Genomic DNA, 17948 nt, shown 5'->3' on the forward strand with positions numbered 1-17948 from the left:
TTGCCACTCTGCCTCTGTTAATATGATCTGAGATGTCTTTCCTCTGGAACAGTGCTATCCAATAGTACCTTCTTCAGTGGTGGAAATGTTCTATATTTCCTATAGTACTATCCAATATATAGTATCCACTAGTCACGTGTATCTATTGAACATTTGAAATGTGTCTAGTATAACTGAGAAACTGAATATTTTATTTTATTTATTAATTTTAAATAGATCTACGGGGCTGGTGGCTACTGTATTGGGCGCTCAGCTGTGAGACATGCCTTACCCCCTGTAGGCTACTAAGTTTCCCAGAGCTCAAGCCTGATGAACTTGGGAAGCCACCTGGACCCAGCTCTCTACACCCAGCTCAGTGATAGGATCCACCAGAGATTCCTTAGGTAGACAGGGTGCCAGGAGATCAGCAGTGTGGGCCCCCTACCGATCTCATCATTAACTTCCCCTTCTGTAAATGCACCATCCTATTTCTCCCTACTGCCCCCCTCCCCTTCTCTGGAGCAGACAACCTTGAAGCAAGAGCCAAGGTGGCTAGTGGGGAGGGGTGCAAAGGGTAGGGCCTGGAGGTGCTGAATGAGACAACTCCTCTACTCACCAGCCTGGCTTGCTTTTGGATGGCGAATTGAAAGTTTCTGGGATCCCTGGGTGGCGCAGCGGTTTGGCGCCTGCCTTTGGCCCAGGGCACGATCCTGGAGACCCAGGATCGAATCCCACGTCGGGCTCCCGCTGCATGGAGCCTGCCTCCCTCTGCCTGTGTCTCTGCCTCTCTCTCGTTCTCTCTCTGTGTGACTATCATAAATAAATTTTAAAAAATTAAAAAAAAATAAATAAATGAAAGTTTCTCCCTGGAGTTGAGGAATAAACATGTTTTTCAAATAATACATTGTGTTGAGCCTAAAGTGCCTAGAGGTCAGGCCAAAGCTCACAATGGAGCCTGCTGGAAGTGATCCATTGTCTATCTTCTCTTTCCTTTGAGTAGGAAAATCCTGCTATTTATCTAGACACACAGCTGTCAGAATAAGGGCCATGTTCCCCTTGCAGCTACATGTGGCCATGTGACTAAGTTCTGTCCCACGACAGATAAGCAGAAGTGATCTTCATTGTCAAACATGTGTCTTTAAAGAAAGTTGTGCCTTCTCACCCTTTTTCTCCTTCCTGCAGGCTGAAATGCATACCCCATGTGGGGTGGTGGGGTGGCCCTCTTGACCTGTGAAGAGAAGCCTGGCTGAAAGGATAGGAGAGCTCAGGGTAGAAATGCCAACTAGTTCAAAACAAGGGTTTTGGTGAAATTAGGGAAGGAGAAAACAGGGCTTCCAAGAACTTCTTTGATTAAATAAGATGCAGTAGGTCCGAACTTTGACCCAACTCTTATGAGCTGTTAATGTTTGTCAGAGGCAAATCTTTATTCATTGATTCATTTACAGAGTGTGTGTGCCATAAGCCCAGACTGGTGATAGGCATTGGGGATGCAGCAGTAAACAGGACACTTAAGAGTCTGTGCCCTCACAGAACCTTCATTACCATTCCTGGCATTTTATAGCTCAGTATACATTCTAAAGTGTTTTTACAGTCACCTCCAGTCAAGATGGCATTGAGTTCATGCTTTAAAAATAACCTTCTCCTCAACCAGAATCCTCACACATTGTAGATGGAAATTCAAAATGGTGCAGCCACTTTGAAAAACAGTTTGGGGCAGCCCAGGTGGCTCAGGGGTTTAGCGCTGCTTTCAGCCCAGGACCTGATGGAGTCCAACGTTGGGCTCCCAGCATGGATCCTGCTTCTCCCTCTGCCTGTGTCTCTGCCGCTCTCTTCTTTCTCTCTCTCTCTGTGTCTCTCATGAATAAATAAATAAAGTCTTTAAAAAAAAAGAAAAGAAAAGAAAAACAGTTTGGAAGTTTCTTGTAAGTCCAACATACACTTAGCTTACTGCCCAGTAATCCTGGTCTTACTTATTTACCCAAGAGAAATGAGAACATGTCCACACAAAAACTTGTGTATGAATGTACGTGGCAGATTTGTGTATAGTAGCCTCAAACTAGAAACCCAAATGTCCATCAATAGAAGGATGGATAAACAAATTGTGGTAAATCACACAAGAAAATACTACTCAACAGTACAAAGGAATTAAGTATCAGTATACACAATATGGATAAATCTCAAAATCACTATGCTTAGTGAGAAAAACCAAACACAAAAGAGTACCTACTGTCTGATTCAATTTATTTGAAATTGTAGGAAGGCAAAACTAATCCATAGATAGAAAGCAGATCAGTGATTATCTGGGACTGGTGTTTGGGGAAGGGGATTGAAAGCAAAAGGGAGCAAGGGAAGTTTGGCAGGAGGTGATGGAAGTATTCTTTTCTTGATTGTAATGGTGATTACATGACTATAGTTTCCAAAACTCATTGAATTTTACACTTTGATGCTTTTATTGGATATAAATCATATCTCAATAAAACTGATATAGTAAAAATTAACCACACTGTCCATGAATTAGTGGGAAAAAATAACCTCTGTTTATATACTATAATAATATACACATTATATTTTAAAAATAAAATTACATAGTCAAACTCACAAATACAGTAAACTTCTCTTTGGAATGGAAAGCAATGAGAAAAAGTCAATAGTGGCTGAAGCCTCAGACCGGCCAGGCTCAGGACCCAGAAGTGACTAGGAATTCAAGTCCTGCAGAGTAAATGGGACCAAAAGGATTCTTTGAGAACTAGAGGTCTAGCATCAGACTCATTGCTTAAAACTGTATGTTAGGTAACAGAGGGAGCAGATGAAGATCTGGCAAGTGGGACCTGTGCTAAACCACCCTGATTCATTAAATGCTTCTCTGAATATCTCTGATATCTCTGATAGCACCCAAACTGGGAACCCTGAGCCACCTTTAAGAAGCCTGATTTGGGACTAGGGTCCCAAGGGTCTGGGTTGAGACAAGTGCAGAGAAAGAAAATGGACAGAAAGATTCCTCTTAAAAATAATCCTGTGAATAAAATGGACATTAAGACAGCCAGTAAACTCAACTCTTAACAGGTGGATTCATTTATGATAACTGCAAATAATAGAGCAATCCAGAAATGACTCTAAAATAAGATTTTAATAAAGGTAAAGGAAGGCATAACTTCCTTTCCAAAATAAAGGAAAAAGTTATGAAGTAAAACAGAATTAACTATTTTTTTGAAGATTTTATTTATTTTTGAGAGAGAGAGTGCATGCCTGTGTGCATGATAGGAGTGGGGGAGGGCAGAGGGGGAGGGAGAGGTAGAGACAGAAAATCTCTAGCAGACTACACTGAGCATGTAGCCCACATGGGGCTTGGTCCTACGACCCTGAGATCATGACCTGAGCCAAAACCAACAGTGGGATGGTTAACCAACTAAGCCACTCAGATGCTCCAAAACAATTAACCATTGATGTGAAAAAGAAACAATGAGAAGCAGTAAAAGTGAAAAGTATCATTATTGAAGTGAATTCAAATGGAATAAACTCTAAATCAGACACTTTTGAAGAGAAAATTAGTGAATTGATAGATATTCCTGAGTCATTCACTCAAAGAGAGATAAAGAAATAGAAAATATGAAAGAGCAGTTAAGACATGGTAAATAGATTGAAAGATTCCAACATATGTGTAATAGAAATTCTAGAAGGAGAGAATAAAGGATGTAATGGAGGTACAATATTTAAGATATGGTGGCTGAGAATATTTCAGAATCAAAAAGAAAGTACTCAGGTGAAAAACACATACCAATGGTTAAAATCAGGATGGTAAAAAATAAATCTCAACCAGAAAAATTATGATAGAGCAGAATGTGAAAGATAAAGAGAAAAATCTTAGGAGTTACAAAACAATAAAGGCAAATTGCATATGAAAGAATGCCAACTGCGCCAATAGCAGATTTCTCATCAACAGTGATGCATGACAGGGCTGAGAGAATAATATCTTAAACATGCAGAGGGAAAAGCATAATCAGCCTCCCTCAATATACAGCTACAGGAACATTGAAAAAGGGGAGCAGGGACGCCCGGGTGGCTCAATGGTTGGACATCTGCCTTCGGCTCAGAGTGTGATCCCAGGGTCCTGGGATCGAGTTCCACATTGGGCTCCTTGCAGGGAGCCTGCTTCTCCCACTGCCTATATTTCTGCCTCTCTCTCTCTGTGTCTCATGGATAAATGAATAAAATCTAGGAAAGAGAAAGAAAGAAAGAAGGAAAGAAAGAAAGAAAGAAAGAAAGAAAGAAAGAAAGAAAGAAAGAAAGAAAGAAAGAAAATTACAGACATTTTCAGGCTTTCATAGATAAAGAGAGTTTACCAACCATACCCTCATTGAAAGGATTAATAAAGCATGTACTTCAGCAAAATAAAGTGAAAGAAGAAAATCACTAAGTCATAAATTGATCAAATATATTGGTAAATCTAATTAATTTCTGATCATATGAATATTAATTTTTGTGAAAAGCAGCATAATTAAAATTCTAGACAATAACAAGGAAGATGTGACAGGGGGCAGTTCAACAGGTAGTTACGTTGTGTTAAAGGGGTTGTCTTGTTAAGAGGAAAATAGAGATAATGAATAATTTCAGAATGTTAAGAAAATATATAGTTAAATAAATAAGTTAAAAATTAAAATAAAACCACTAAAAGAAATGGGATTTATAGCCTTCAAATAAGTGAGGAGGAAGAGGGGTGGGGTACTAAAGAACACTATTCATCAAAAGCCAAGAAAGAAGAAAAAAATTAAACTGATCACACATGCTCTCCGCCCTGCCCCCCATCAAATCTCATGGCAATAGGAAACACACATAACACATACACAAAATAAGATGGCAGAAAATAAATCCAAATAATCAGTAATCACAATAAATGTAAGTGGACTAAACTTATCTGTTAAAGACAGAGACTACCAGATGAATTTTTTTAAAAATACCAAAATCCAGCTATAAGCTGTGTATAAGAGATATTGTACCTAAGACAATGACACACAAATGTTCAAAATAGAAAAAGATATCCCAGGCAAATACTAACCAAAGAAAACTGTTCTAACAATGTTAATATCAGGCAAGTTAGCATATAATGCCAAAAGCACTAGTAAGGATAAAGTGAGTCATTATATTCATGATAAAACCAAGAATCCCATGGGGGGAAAACTCATGAACTTAACGCCTTCCCTAGAATTTGAATGGAATCCTTTTGCAGCTACACTTATTCAAGGATTGATGATTCATTAAACTGAATCTTTGTGCAGGCTCAGGTCCCTTAATGTGAAAAAAGATGAGGCATGAGGACAAAGGGAGATTAAAAAATAAGGTTGCTTACTAAATTATTAACCATAAAGCTATGGGCTAAATCAACATAACTGCAACTAGAACAATAAAGGCCTAGCACACCCTAAATCATTTGTGGTACATTTGCATATTAAATTAGAACATTTATGTAACTGTAGCCTAGAAAATGGTCTTTATTAAAATGTGCCCACAGTTAACACTTTCAGAAACCAAACTCATGTGGCTCCAAATGCAACTCCGCAAGCCTAACCTCCTCTTTGGGGAAGGAGTGGAGACAGTAAAAGGACGGAGTTGTGGTTGAAAAAGATATTGGAGGCTCAAGAAAGCTAGGCCATTTGACAAAAATCACATTTGATGACCTTGTGGACAAGAAAGATGAATGAGCTCCGTGAAGCACAATTAGGTGAATTTGTCTTGGGCCTCAAAGGGCAGCTGATTAATAGATGCTGTTCAGCAGGAGGAGAGTTCTTAATTGTAGAGTTCTATAAGCCAGGTTCAAATCCTGGGTCCCTCATTTATTTACCAGCTCAGTGACCTTGGGAATTTTTTTATTTCTCTGAATATCAGTCTCCCCAGAGAAAGATAGCTGCCCATTTCAAGGATTGTTGTAAGAATTAAATGGTATAACTCATTAAAGCACTCAGCACTCAACAAGTGATACTTCCCATCTCTAGAATATGGAGAGAGTTTAGGAGCCACCTGCATAATACAAATTTTAGAGTTTTGGTGACATAGAGTTCAACAGTATAACACATCAGTTTGTAATTTGGGCCACAATAATAGGAGCATGCTGATGGTATTGAGAAAGGTGACAGTTCTGCTTCACACTAGTCAGACCCCATCTTGAGTAGTGGTTTAATCTGGGGAAGCCATGTTTTTAGAGGGATCTAGACCAGTGATTCTCAAACTGTGTATTCCCCAAGACTAGCATCATGCATCATGAAGGAATTTGTTAGAAATTTAACTTATTGGGACCCACTGAAGCCTTACTGAATCTGAAACTCTCAGAGTGGGATCTAAAAATGTATATTTTAACAAGCTAAGGGGATCCCTGGGTGGCTCAGCAGTTTACCGCCTGCCTTCAGCCCAGGGCGTGATCCTGGAGTCCCGGGATCAAGTCCCACGTCAGGCTCCCAGCATGGAGCCTGCTTCTCCCTCCTGCTATGTCTCTGCCTCTCTCTCTATCATAAATAAATAAATAAATAAATAAATAAATAAATAAATAAATAAACAAATAAATCTATCTTTAAAAAAAAAAAAACCAAGCTAATGTTAACAAACATTAGCATGATTCTGATGCATGCTGAAATTTGAGAACCACTGACCTAGATAGACATCCATGTTAGGGGTGGATACAGATATCAAAACCATGTCCCTTGAGTCCAGTTGAAGGATCTGAGGGTGTTCAGCCTCAAGGAAAGAAGATGTGATCAATCTCTATAAGGATCAGAAAGGAAGAAGGAGCTGACTTGTTTCTCCAGGTCACTCCAGTGATGATTAGCATCAAGCATGGTAAATGTGGGGGGACAAAAATAACATGGTGGATTAAAGAAAGTGTTCTTGTCTGCAACTGATTGACAGCTGACCCAACTGGCCTAATCATAAGGGATTTATTCACTGATAACAGGAATCCAGGGGTAGAGAATTCACCAGATCAACCACATCCTCAAAGACCCGGGCTTTTCCCATCAGTTGCTTCAACATCTCAAATGGGTCAGCCACTCTCTGCATGGGTGCCTAATGGTAGAAGAAATTCCCAGCACATGTGCTCAGACACTAAGAACCAGAGGATGACTTCCTTGTTTCGCCTTTTAAGAAACCTTTCCCAAGAGGGGGTCCACTCTCCCTCCAGTAGATGTCCCCTCAAATTTCGTTGTGAATGTAACACACCAGGTCACATGATACTTCCTAAGCTAGTCCCCAGCTAAGATAATGGAATTGCCAGCATTGGCTTTGGCCAGGGTTCATCTACCTTTTCTGTGCTGTGGACCCTTTGGCAGTCTGGAGAAGCCCATGGACTCCTTCTCAGACTATTTTTTAACCGCATAAAATAAAATGATAGGATTACAAAGAAACCAATTATACTGAAGCACAGTTTCCAAAATATATTTTTGAAAAAGTGTGATATAGGAATAAACTCGCTTCTTTATTAGTGCATTAAATAATAAATTCTAGCGGCAGATCTAATAACAACCATAATTTTGAAGTAGTGATGAGTGTGAACAATGTTCTGAGATACTGTAGTAACTTTTGTGATATGAAAATATTTGTGCTTTCTATTGGTGGCAAAGTCACAAAGTTACTGCGAACACGACTGTGGCTTGTTGCTTACATTCATAATAGAAGGAGATACTAAATTTCAGTTGGAAGTTAGTGAAAATAGAGGTAGAAGGTTTTTTTTTTTTTCCTTCCATGCACGTTTGTGAATCCCATGCATATCATCCACAGACCCCTGATTGGGATGATCTGTGGATTCGACATGAAGAGCTTAGATGAATCAAGATTCACACACTAGGGCTAGGAGTGGGTAAGTCTTCACAGAGACAAGTAATCTCAAATAAGTGTGGATTCCTAAGCTAAATCAAGACTAAATCAAGCAAAATAACAAGTGGGAGTGGGTAGGGGATGGGAGAGCAGCGCAGAGGCAGAGTGGGGTGGACATGGCTCCAGGGTCTGCTCCACGTAGTGTCAAGGACTGCTTCAGGAGAATCCTCCTCACCACCAGAGGGAGAGACCTGGTCAAGGCAACTCAGGTGCAACCATATGGCACACATACCAGGATTCCCTCCATTTTTATTGACTTTTGTTTCCTGGTTGGTTTTTGAAAAATATTTATATGCATATCAAGTTATAGGTGTAATACTTGCCCTTTACAAATATTCAGCCTACTGGGGTATGTCCCTTCGGTTCCACTCCCTAGAAGTGACCGCTGCTCTCAGCCTGGGTAGATGTCTTTTCAGACAACTTGCTATGCACACATAGTATCCCAATAGCTCACAAGTGAGGGTGCAGGGAAACTTGTAAGCAATGCAGATTCCTGGGCCCTCCCCTCCCCCGTGTTGGTGAAGGAAAGCAGCTTCAGTGTGCCAAAAGCTAATTTCACAGTGTCCCCTTAAATTCTCCCCCAAGTTTTTTTTTCTAAAGATTTTATTTATTTATTCATGAGAGACACACAAAGAGAGAGGCAGAGACACAGGCAGAGGGAGAAGCAGGTTCCATGCAGGGTGCCCGATGTGGGACTTGATCCTCAGACCAGGATCACACCCTGAGGTGAAGGCAGATGCTCAACCACTGAGCCACCCAGGCGTCCCCTCCTCCAAGTTTTTTAAGGTTGTCAAGGTAGTGTGGGGAGAGCAGTTAGACTATCTTAGATCGAATGTGTAGATCCATCTCTGGTGCTAGTAATTCCATGTTTAAGGATTTCCCACACACCTGAAATACCTCAAGTGTGCTAAGAAGTTCATAGAACCATATTTGGAGAATTGTAACCTATAACAGCAACTCATTAGAAGTAACTTAGCTATCCATCAGTAGGTGAGTCCTTAGGGTAATTGTGGTGCATCCATGTGCTGCAATGCTCTTCAGTTAGCAGCAAAAATGAGAGCTGGTAAGAAGCAAAACATGTTGCATGTGGCTAAGTGAAACACCTACTTTTCTAAAAAGTGTTCTTTTTTCAAAAATATTTTATTTATTCATGAGAGACACACACAGAGAGAGGCAGAGACACAGGCAGAGGGAGAAGCAGACTCCATGCAGGGAGCCCGATGTGGGACTCGATCCCGGGTCTCCAGGATCACGCCGTGGACCGAAGGCGGCGCTAAACTGCTGAGCCACCCAGTCTGCCCTCTAAAAAGTATTCTTATTTTTTTAGTTATGTGTGTCCATTCCTTTAAAGGATCGTATGGTAGAGTTTTTTTCAAACTGTCGTCCATTGGCCACCTCCATCAGAATCCTGTTGGACATACAGATTCCTGGGCTTCACTACTGGATCAGAATCTCCAGGGATATAGCTCCAAACCTTGGTTGCTCTCTAGCTCCGCAGACTGAGATGCCCGGGTTTGGGCAAAGTGTGGGCCCAGGCAGGCAGCAGACCCCACTCATTTCCAGGGTCCCTGATGGGAGGTCTTAGGTACCTTTCCCTCTTCCCCTGGACCAGGCCTCCACCATCCCCTGCCCCGACGTAGTTCTTCATTCAAGTACTGGGATGATTTTGGAACTGGTCCTAGGGCAGCCCGGGTGGCTCAGCGGTTTAGCGCTGCCTTCAACCCAGGGCGTGATCCAGGAGACCCGGGATCAAGTCCCACATCAGGCTCCCTACATGGAGCCTACTTCTCCCTCTGCCTGTGTCTCTGCCTCTCTCTCTCTCTCTTTGTGTCTCTCATGAATAAACAAAATATTTAAAAAATAAGTAAAAGCTGGCACTTACATTAAAAAAAAAAAAAAAAAAAAAAAGGGAAAAGGAACTGGTCCTAGCTCTCTAGATAGCTAATCACCTAGCCAGCACTAGCCGGGACTAGGAGTATTAGTCAGTCTGCCCTGAACCAGGAGGGACAGCCTGGGGTTGAAACTTACTGGACATGCTCTCACCTCCTAAAATGGGGCATTCTTACCTCACACTCTGAATCCTGGGGTGAAGGACCAAGAATGGGTCCCTTGCCCTGTCAGGTACCCCATCGCCACCCTGCACAGGGCAGAAAGGGAAGCTCTGGGACAGGGTTCACAGGGGAGCCCTGAGAGAGGACCAGGGAGGGTTTGGGGCCAAAATTCAGGGCCTTGGAGACCAAGGATGCTGGGGGCTGGAGATGCAAGAGTATAGAAGCTGAACAAGAGTATGGGAAGGTGTCCCTGGCCAGGGGTCTGCTCTCGCTCCACATCATGAGGACCACCTGGGGGCACTAGCCACTGATGTGGGCAGGGATCTAAAGGCCAAGAAGGGGCCAGGACATCTGAATTTATAACAAGCACACTGCTGTCCCATTATTCTTATGGCTGGGCATGAAGGGGAATGTGGCCCGTAACTAACATAGGAATGTGCAGAGGTTTATCTGAGACTTTAGAATAGGACTAGGTATATGATTGTTAGGAACTTCCCTCCCCTAGGACTCAGGTTTCTGTGCCTGGGGAGGGGCACAACTTGGCTCTGGCTTCCATATGAAAAAATCACAGCAATATTAATAGGCGTCAGAATTTCCTGGGGACCTCTCATGTGCCTGGTGTGGGCCTATGGGCATGGCGCTGAGTCAGGAGCATCTCTCTCTTTCAGCAGATTTATTGAGATATAATTCACACACCATACAGTTCACCCATGTAAAGTGCACATTTCAGTAGTTTTTAGGATATCTGCAGAGCTGTACATCCATCACCACAATCGATCTTAGAATGTCTCAATCACCCCCAAAAGAACCCCATACCCATTAGCAGTCCCTGCCCACTCTCTTCTCCCCTAGCCCTGGCAACCACCAGTCTGCTTTGTGTCCCTATGGATATTCCTATTCTGAATATTTCATATAAATGACATCATACAGGGACACCTGGGTGACTCAGTGGTTGAGCATCTGCCTTGGGCTCAGGTCAGGATCCCAGGGTCCTGGGATTTGTCCTGCATGGGCTCCCCAAAGGGAGCCTGCTTCTCCCTCTACCTGTGTCTCTGTTTCTGTCTCTGCCTCTCTCTGTGTCTCTCATGAATAAACAAATAAAATCTTTTAAAAAATGGCATCATGCAATATGGGACCTTTTGTGTCTGGCTGCTTTCTCTTAGAATAATGTTTCCAAGTTTCACCTATGGTGTAACGTGTGTCAGGACTGCGTTCCTCTTTATTGCCAAATAATATTCCGGCGTCTGGATATGCCACATTCTATTCACTCGTTCATCAGTTGATGGGTACTTGGGTTGTTTCCACTTTTGGGCTATTACGCATAATGCTGCTGTGAGTATTCATGCACACGTTTTTTGTGTGGACATATGTTTTCAGTTCTCTTGAGTATATACACAGGAATGAAATTGCTGGGTCATACAGTAACTCTATGTTTAACATTCAGAGAAAATGCCAGACTGTTTTCCCAAGCGGCTGCATCACTTTATAATCCCACCAGCGCAGTGTGCGTGTTCCAGTTTAAAATCTTTGCCAACGCTTGTTATTATCTGTCTTTTTGATTCATACCATCCTAGTGTGTGCAAAGAGGTTAACTCATGATTTTGATTTGTATCTCCCTGGGAGCCTCGCTATTTTACAGAAGAGGAAACTGAGGCTCAGAGACGTGAGGAGCCTTGCTTCAGATCCTGAGGATGTCCAGCAAGGATGGTTAGAGGCAGAAATCTAACCCAGGCACTGCTCTTCCCTGGACTGCATTCCCAATGGAGCAGAAATATTCCCTCTAAGGAGATGGGGGCCCCTGTAAAGGGTGAGCAGACTGGAGATGGGACCCATGCCCTTGAGGGGGTAAAACGAGATCGTGTGCATTCTCAGGATTTCCTGTGGAAAGCCTTTCACAGTGCCTGGTGCAGAGTAGGTACTCAGGACCTGTAATTATTGTTATCACTCTGGCAGGAGCCTGTACTCCCACCCCCATGCTGCCCAGCCAGGACCTTCCCAGAGGAACCTGGGCTTTTCAGGGCCTGCCTCCCACTTGGGCACTTCTGGAAGGTACCATATTTGTTGAAAAAAAAAAAAGGCTGGCTGCTGCCCTACAGGACCACAGGTCACTGACCTTCCAGCGCAGGGACACCTGGATTCGGCAGTGGGTCTCCAGCCCTGCTTCATAGCTTGATTTATTCATGTCCTCAGCCAGTCAGCCAGTCTCCAACCCACCCTTCCCCTGACTTGATTCTCTGCTTCAGAGAACTGATAACAGTCCCTGCCCTTGAGGGAGGTTCACTCAGTCTGACTGCAGGGGGGCTCGAGGATGGGCTAATGTGGGGGTGGTGTGGTGGTTCCTGTGGGTACAGGAGAGGGACAAGCTGGGTGTGCTGGCTGTGAGGGTTTCCCCTAAAAGCCCCCAAGAAGGACATGCCCTCAGGTGGGTTCCCAGCAGGACTGTGGTGGGTGGGAGTCTTGTCTGGGATGAGCCAAGGGGAATCCAAGCCCAAGGCATTATGGGAGAGGTGGTGATGTTCAGTGGGTGAGGAGGTGATCCATATCCAGCAGAGCAGAGTTCAACAACTGGGTGACCTCAAGCAAGCTACTTAACCGCTCTGAAGCTGCTCCCTCAACTGTAATAAGGTGCTGGTGATACCTGATAGGGGCAGACGAGATCCCTAATATGCCGTGCCTAAACGTCCGACCCAACAAACACACCCCAAGAATCTCATGCTCAGGTGCACCAGGAGACAAGGGCGAGAATGCCCTCGGCAATGCTGCCAAGCACCCAGATGGGAACACAAATTCTTGTCAACAGTAGAATGAATAAATAAGTTAAATTGTGGGATATTCATGCAGTAATAAAAATGGACAAATTACAGACATGCAACAACATGCATGAATCTCACAAGCAGAGTGGTACATGCAAGGACGGATGTGATAGGATTCAATGCATATAAAGTTCTAAATGATAGACAAAACTCAACTCTATTGCTTAAGATGACATACATGGAAGTAGTAAAGCTGTAAAGAGAACATGAAAAATGTGCTTTCCTTAAACGCCAGGGTGGTGGTTACTCTCTAAGAAGGAGGAGAGTGGGTCTGGTCAGGAAAACACACGGGCTGGGCTGGGGGGTTCTGTTCTGGAGTGCTGTGTTTGGGAGGAGCCGGCTCACCTTTATTTGCTTTATAACATATTTATTGACAAAACAGTATAGACATGTCTTATGCACTCCTCTGTAGGTGTGATTATCTCAAAACCTAAGAATAATTCAAGCCCTTGGTAACTGGACAGAGGCTGGTTTCCCTTTGCCCTCTCTCTGTGCCCCAGCCAGCTCTGGGTCTGTGTTTGGGGGGTGGAGAGCAGGAGTGAGAAACTGCTGAGTGAGGGTGGGTGTGAGCTGGCCCCTCCCTCGCCACACTGCTCCACACAAAAATGCCCCAGAAAGACACTGCCCAAGGTTTTTTTAAACCGCTTTATTCAGGTTGGCTGGTAGTCACAGATTGGATCATGTGTACAGGGTTACCCACACACCCCTGGGCAGAGCCCTCGGCCTCTCCCACATCCCAACTCCATCACTGAGGGGCGGCCAGAGGTTTGAGCCAGTTCCCAGGGGGTGTTGGGCCCAATAGAAATATTTACAAATTACCAGGGGGTGGGTGTCCCCCTAATCAGGAATTGTGAGGGGATTGGTATTGGGGGGCCTTTGGCTCCCAACAGCCCCAGGCCCTTGGGTGGGTGTGACATGGGCCCAGGAGGGGGCTGGGACATTGGAAGCTGGCAGAGGGGGGCTCCTGGAAGAGCCCGAAGACCCTCGAAGGGGTCCTGCTGGTGCAAAACTCTGCATAGGGCCACTGGGTCAGAGGGGAGAGGCCCTCCTTCAGACTTGCCATGTGAATGGGCAGATTCCTGGTTCCCCCACCTCTGCAGAGGGTGGGACAGGGAGCCGTTTCTTAGGTATAAGGAAGCTGAACATGAAGGACCCCCCCAGGAGGCAGTGGGGTGTCTCCCTCTCCTCCCAGGCCCCCTGCAAGTGACTCTGTTCACAGGCCATGGGCCCAGAGCAAGGCTCTCCTGGGGGCTCTGTGCCCCAGTTTTTCGCCAAGGTAGAGAGAGGCCCTAGTTCTGCTCAGAAGATTCAAGTCCAAATTCGGGGAGGGGTCACAGTCCATTCCCCCGGTTTAAGCGGGGGATGATGGGGCAGGAGGGAGAGTAAGGCTGGGAGGCCCCGGCTCGGGACAGGATGGGAGACAAGCAAGCAACGCAAAACACTGGACTCCACGGAAGCTGGTGACAGAGAGGCAGCCTGGCCCCGGCGTGGTGCCCACCCCAGCATTCGGGGTGGTCGTCCCCTTGGTGCGCAGGGCCACCTTCTCCGAGCCAGGTCACCGCAGGGGTCTGAAAAGGAAGGGTTGGGCAGGGCTTACATGCTGAGCAAGGGAGTGGCGGGCAGAGGGCCGACGTGGTGGCCGCAGGCAGTCTTGGGGATGGGGAGGCGGCTGGACCCAGGCAGTCCCGTCCCCAGCGGTCCAGCGGCTCCTCATGCACTCTGTACAGCTGAGGGGCACGGGGGGCGGGGGGCTGGCCGGGTAGGCATCAGTCTAGAGGCTGCAGGCCTCCTCGTCCACCGAGCGCTTCCGCAACTCCTTGCCCGGCTTGGGGGGCGGCGGGGCGGGCGCGGCGGGCGGGGCCTCGGGCAGGTGCAGGACCGAGTTCTCCCCGGGCTGCACCCGAAGGTAGGCCTTGACCTTGTGGTGCCGGGCCTTGCCGTCGCTGAAGTCGATGACACGGCACTCGTAGGTGCCTTCGTCCGTGGGCTTCACCCTTGACAGACGCAGTTTGTGGGAGATGTTGCTGCCCACCACCTTGACCACCTGGGGAGGGGGACAGAGAGACCGTGACCTGGCCAGCAGGCGGCAGGTGGGAAGAGGGAGAGCGCAAGTCTTGGGAGCCCACTTGTACCCTGGGGCCCCAGAAACACTCCCACAGAGGCGCTGGGGGCTTGCCGGAAAGTGAGTCAAATAGCAAAAAAAGTAGAACCCACTTCAGTGTCCATCAACAGGACAAAGAAGTGGACGGTCGTCAGTTGATTTGATGGAATACTGGCCAGCAGTTAAAGCCCGAGCCAGAGCCGGGCTCAGCGACACGCAGGGAGAGAGTGATCTCACTGCAGAGCTCCTGCAAAAAACACTCTGTCCTGGCTTCGGAGACACATCTGTGCAAGTGTGAAAACAGCCAGGAGGGAATGCGGTGGCCTCCTAGCAGTGGCTGTGTCTGGGCTGGAGCCCGGGGAGGGGCGGGGACCTAGGAGAGACCTCAGTTAAGTCTCAGCTTAGTGTGAAATGGTTCTGCTGCTTTGAACAAACAAACAAAAAAGAAGGCTGATCACAAATATAGCAGGATACTAATAACTCCACACCGGTTGCTGGGAGCAAGAGCGTCTGTAATATTTGTCTTTGTACTTTGACTCTTTGCTTGTTTATTGATTTGATTCAGTTTTTTGATTTTTATTTTAAAATTGAAATATAGGGTGCCTGGGTGGCTCAGTGGTTGAGCATCGGCCTTCGGCTCAGGTTGTGATCCCAGGGTCCTGGGATTAAGTCCCACACTGGGCTCCCCATGGGGAGCCTGCTTTTCCCTCTGCCCATGTCTCGGCCTCTCTCTGTGTTTCTCTCCTGAATAGATAAAATCTTTTAAAAGCAAAATAAAATAAAATTGAAATATACCTTGTATGCAGTAAAGTGCATACAGTTTGACAAAACTGTGTTCGTGAGCACCACCCAGAGCAAAGCACGGGCCACGTATAACCCTCTAGACCACACCCTTGTGGCCCTTTGTCATCAGTACCCCCCCACCCTGACTTTATCACTGTAGATTAGTTTTGTCTGTTCTTGAACTCTTTTGCTCTTTTGTGTGTGGCCTCTTTCCCACCAGGGAAAATCAGTGAGGCTGCTCCTGTGGTTGCACAGCTCCGTTTGTGCTTTTTCACTGCTGAATAGTATTCCATCATAGAAATACTGCACAATTTGTTTATCCAACCACCTGTTGATGGGCATGTGGGTAGTTTCCAGATCATAGCTCTTATGAATAAACCTGCGGCGGCTATAAAGCTACTATAAAGCTAAGAATTTTTTTCAATGAGAAGAGAAAAAGCAGCTGGATATTTTTATAAGGTTTATCGCTGGGGAAGCCAGGGAAAGGGCCCAGGGGACCCTATGATCTACCGTCGTAACTTTCTGTGAATCCACAATTCAACACAGGAAGTTAGAAAGGGAGAAGAGAGGGGTCCAGCCTGGAGAGGAGAGGTGGGAAGGAGTTTCCATCCTTCCCCGGACCCTTCTTAATTACAGCCGAAAGGACCCCACCCTGCCTCCTGTAGCCCCCACCCTGCCTAGACAGAATGGGGATTTCAGCCCCCAGCCCCTTGTCACTGACCTCACCACCAGTCAGCATTACTGCAGGCTCTCCAGGCCCAGCCTGGAGCCGAGTGGACCTCAGACCTGCAGCCTCTGCCCTGAGCCCTTCGGGCCCCTCTCCCCCAGAGCAGGGGGCAGGCATGGAAAACCAGCTGTCACTCTCTTGTCAAGCCCCAGCTCCTGGAGCAGGAGGCTCTTGCTGGTCACCTTTGCAGTAAGGAGGCTGGGATGCAAAAGAGGAGAGTCTCCATGGGGTGCATTCACTGCAGATGTGCCTGAACCTGTGCTGGGTGCGCGCGCGCGCACACACACACACACACACACACACACACGACTTACAATATCTCCGGACCCCTTTCATTTCCCCCAAATGCCAAGCTCTTTCTGACCTCACAGCCTCTGCATATGCTGGTCTCTCTGCCCCAGTGGTGTTCCCCATCTCTCTTCATCCGCTTGACTCCTGTTCATTTTCAACCTCACCTCCTCCAAGAAGCCCTCCATCACAACCCCTTGTGCATCTCCTAGCAGTCATTATCGTTGAAGACCATTTATTCATCTGTTGGCTTGATTTCTGTTTCTCTCCCTGGCCAAACTATAAACACCACGAGGACAGGGATGACACCCCTTTTGTTCATCTTAGTGACCATCTAGGGTCTTGTGCCCTGTAAACAACAACGGTAACATTTGTTGAATGAATGGACTCATTCTAGGGTCCTGCTGGGTGACCGGTGCTGGAAAAGCCAGAGGGGGCCCCTTCCCAGGCTCCAGAAGGGAAGAGGGAAGATAGGTGGGCAGCAGCAAGGAGCCTGGTCCGTCTGAGCCTTCCAGCTGGTCATCACCCCTGTGAAGCCGGAAAACATGGGCTTGTGGTAGAGCAGGAGGCATGAGGTGGGACACAGGCAGAGTGCCCAGTAGGAAGAGCAGGAAGTTCTCCCAGCCGCCCCTTCCTGGTGTGGGGCTGAGAACCAGCCTCCCTGCCTGGCTCCGGGCTGGGCCCAGCTGGAAGCCGCAGGCCCTGCTGGTTCCATCACCTCTGACCAAGGGCACCGGGACACCCTGTGGCCCTGCCATGCTCTCAGGCGAGTTAGGAGATGCTGTTGCAAATGCACAGCGGGGAGCGAATTACCTCAACATCTGTTTCCCTCACGGATATTAATTATCCTTCATTTGTCAACCCTACAAGGCGCTAATGGAGTAATAATGCGAAGCGCTGGGAGCAGCGGCTCCTAAGGAGGGAGCACCAGACGCAGCCCATCCCTCCCACCCCCAGACCCGAGGCCCGGCCTAGACCAGCCCTCTGCCAGCAGTCTGCTCCCCCTCCAGCACCGTGTTGCCCCCTCCGCCAGCAGACCTGGTGGCCTTCAGAAGGAGAGCCCTTCCTCTCTGAGAGAGGAGGAAGGAGTCGGGGAGGGTGCTGGGAGGCTGGGTCTGATCCTGACCAGTCACCAGCACCCAGGCTCCTGGGACGCATTCATCAGGCATTTGGTGGACACTTAGTAAGGGCCTGCTCTGAGCTGGGTGCTGAGGTCACAGCTGTGAACCAGCCAGACCCCAGGTGGTGCTGCATGGACTCGTAGACAACCCAGACCCCACACCGAACCCAGCACCTCAGGGAGAGTCACGCATGAGACACGGCTCTCGCCAGCCCTGGTGTCTACCCCT

General features: G+C 46.7%; 1 protein-coding gene across 1 annotated transcript in view; it reads right to left on the reverse strand.

Moving 5' to 3' along the window:
• Positions 1-13331: 13331 nt before the first annotated feature.
• VSTM2L (V-set and transmembrane domain containing 2 like) overlaps positions 13332-17948 on the reverse strand; it is a 36991-nt gene continuing 32374 nt past the window's right edge. Inside the window, exon 4 of the mRNA XM_072735879.1 lies at positions 13332-14744. Within this exon, the coding sequence (XP_072591980.1) occupies positions 14472-14744 (273 nt within the window). The 3' untranslated portion in view covers positions 13332-14471. The remainder of the gene's footprint in view (positions 14745-17948) is intronic.

This window comes from Vulpes vulpes, chromosome 14 (assembly GCF_048418805.1).
Source record: "Vulpes vulpes isolate BD-2025 chromosome 14, VulVul3, whole genome shotgun sequence".
In the NCBI taxonomy this organism is placed as follows: domain Eukaryota; kingdom Metazoa; phylum Chordata; class Mammalia; order Carnivora; family Canidae; genus Vulpes; species Vulpes vulpes.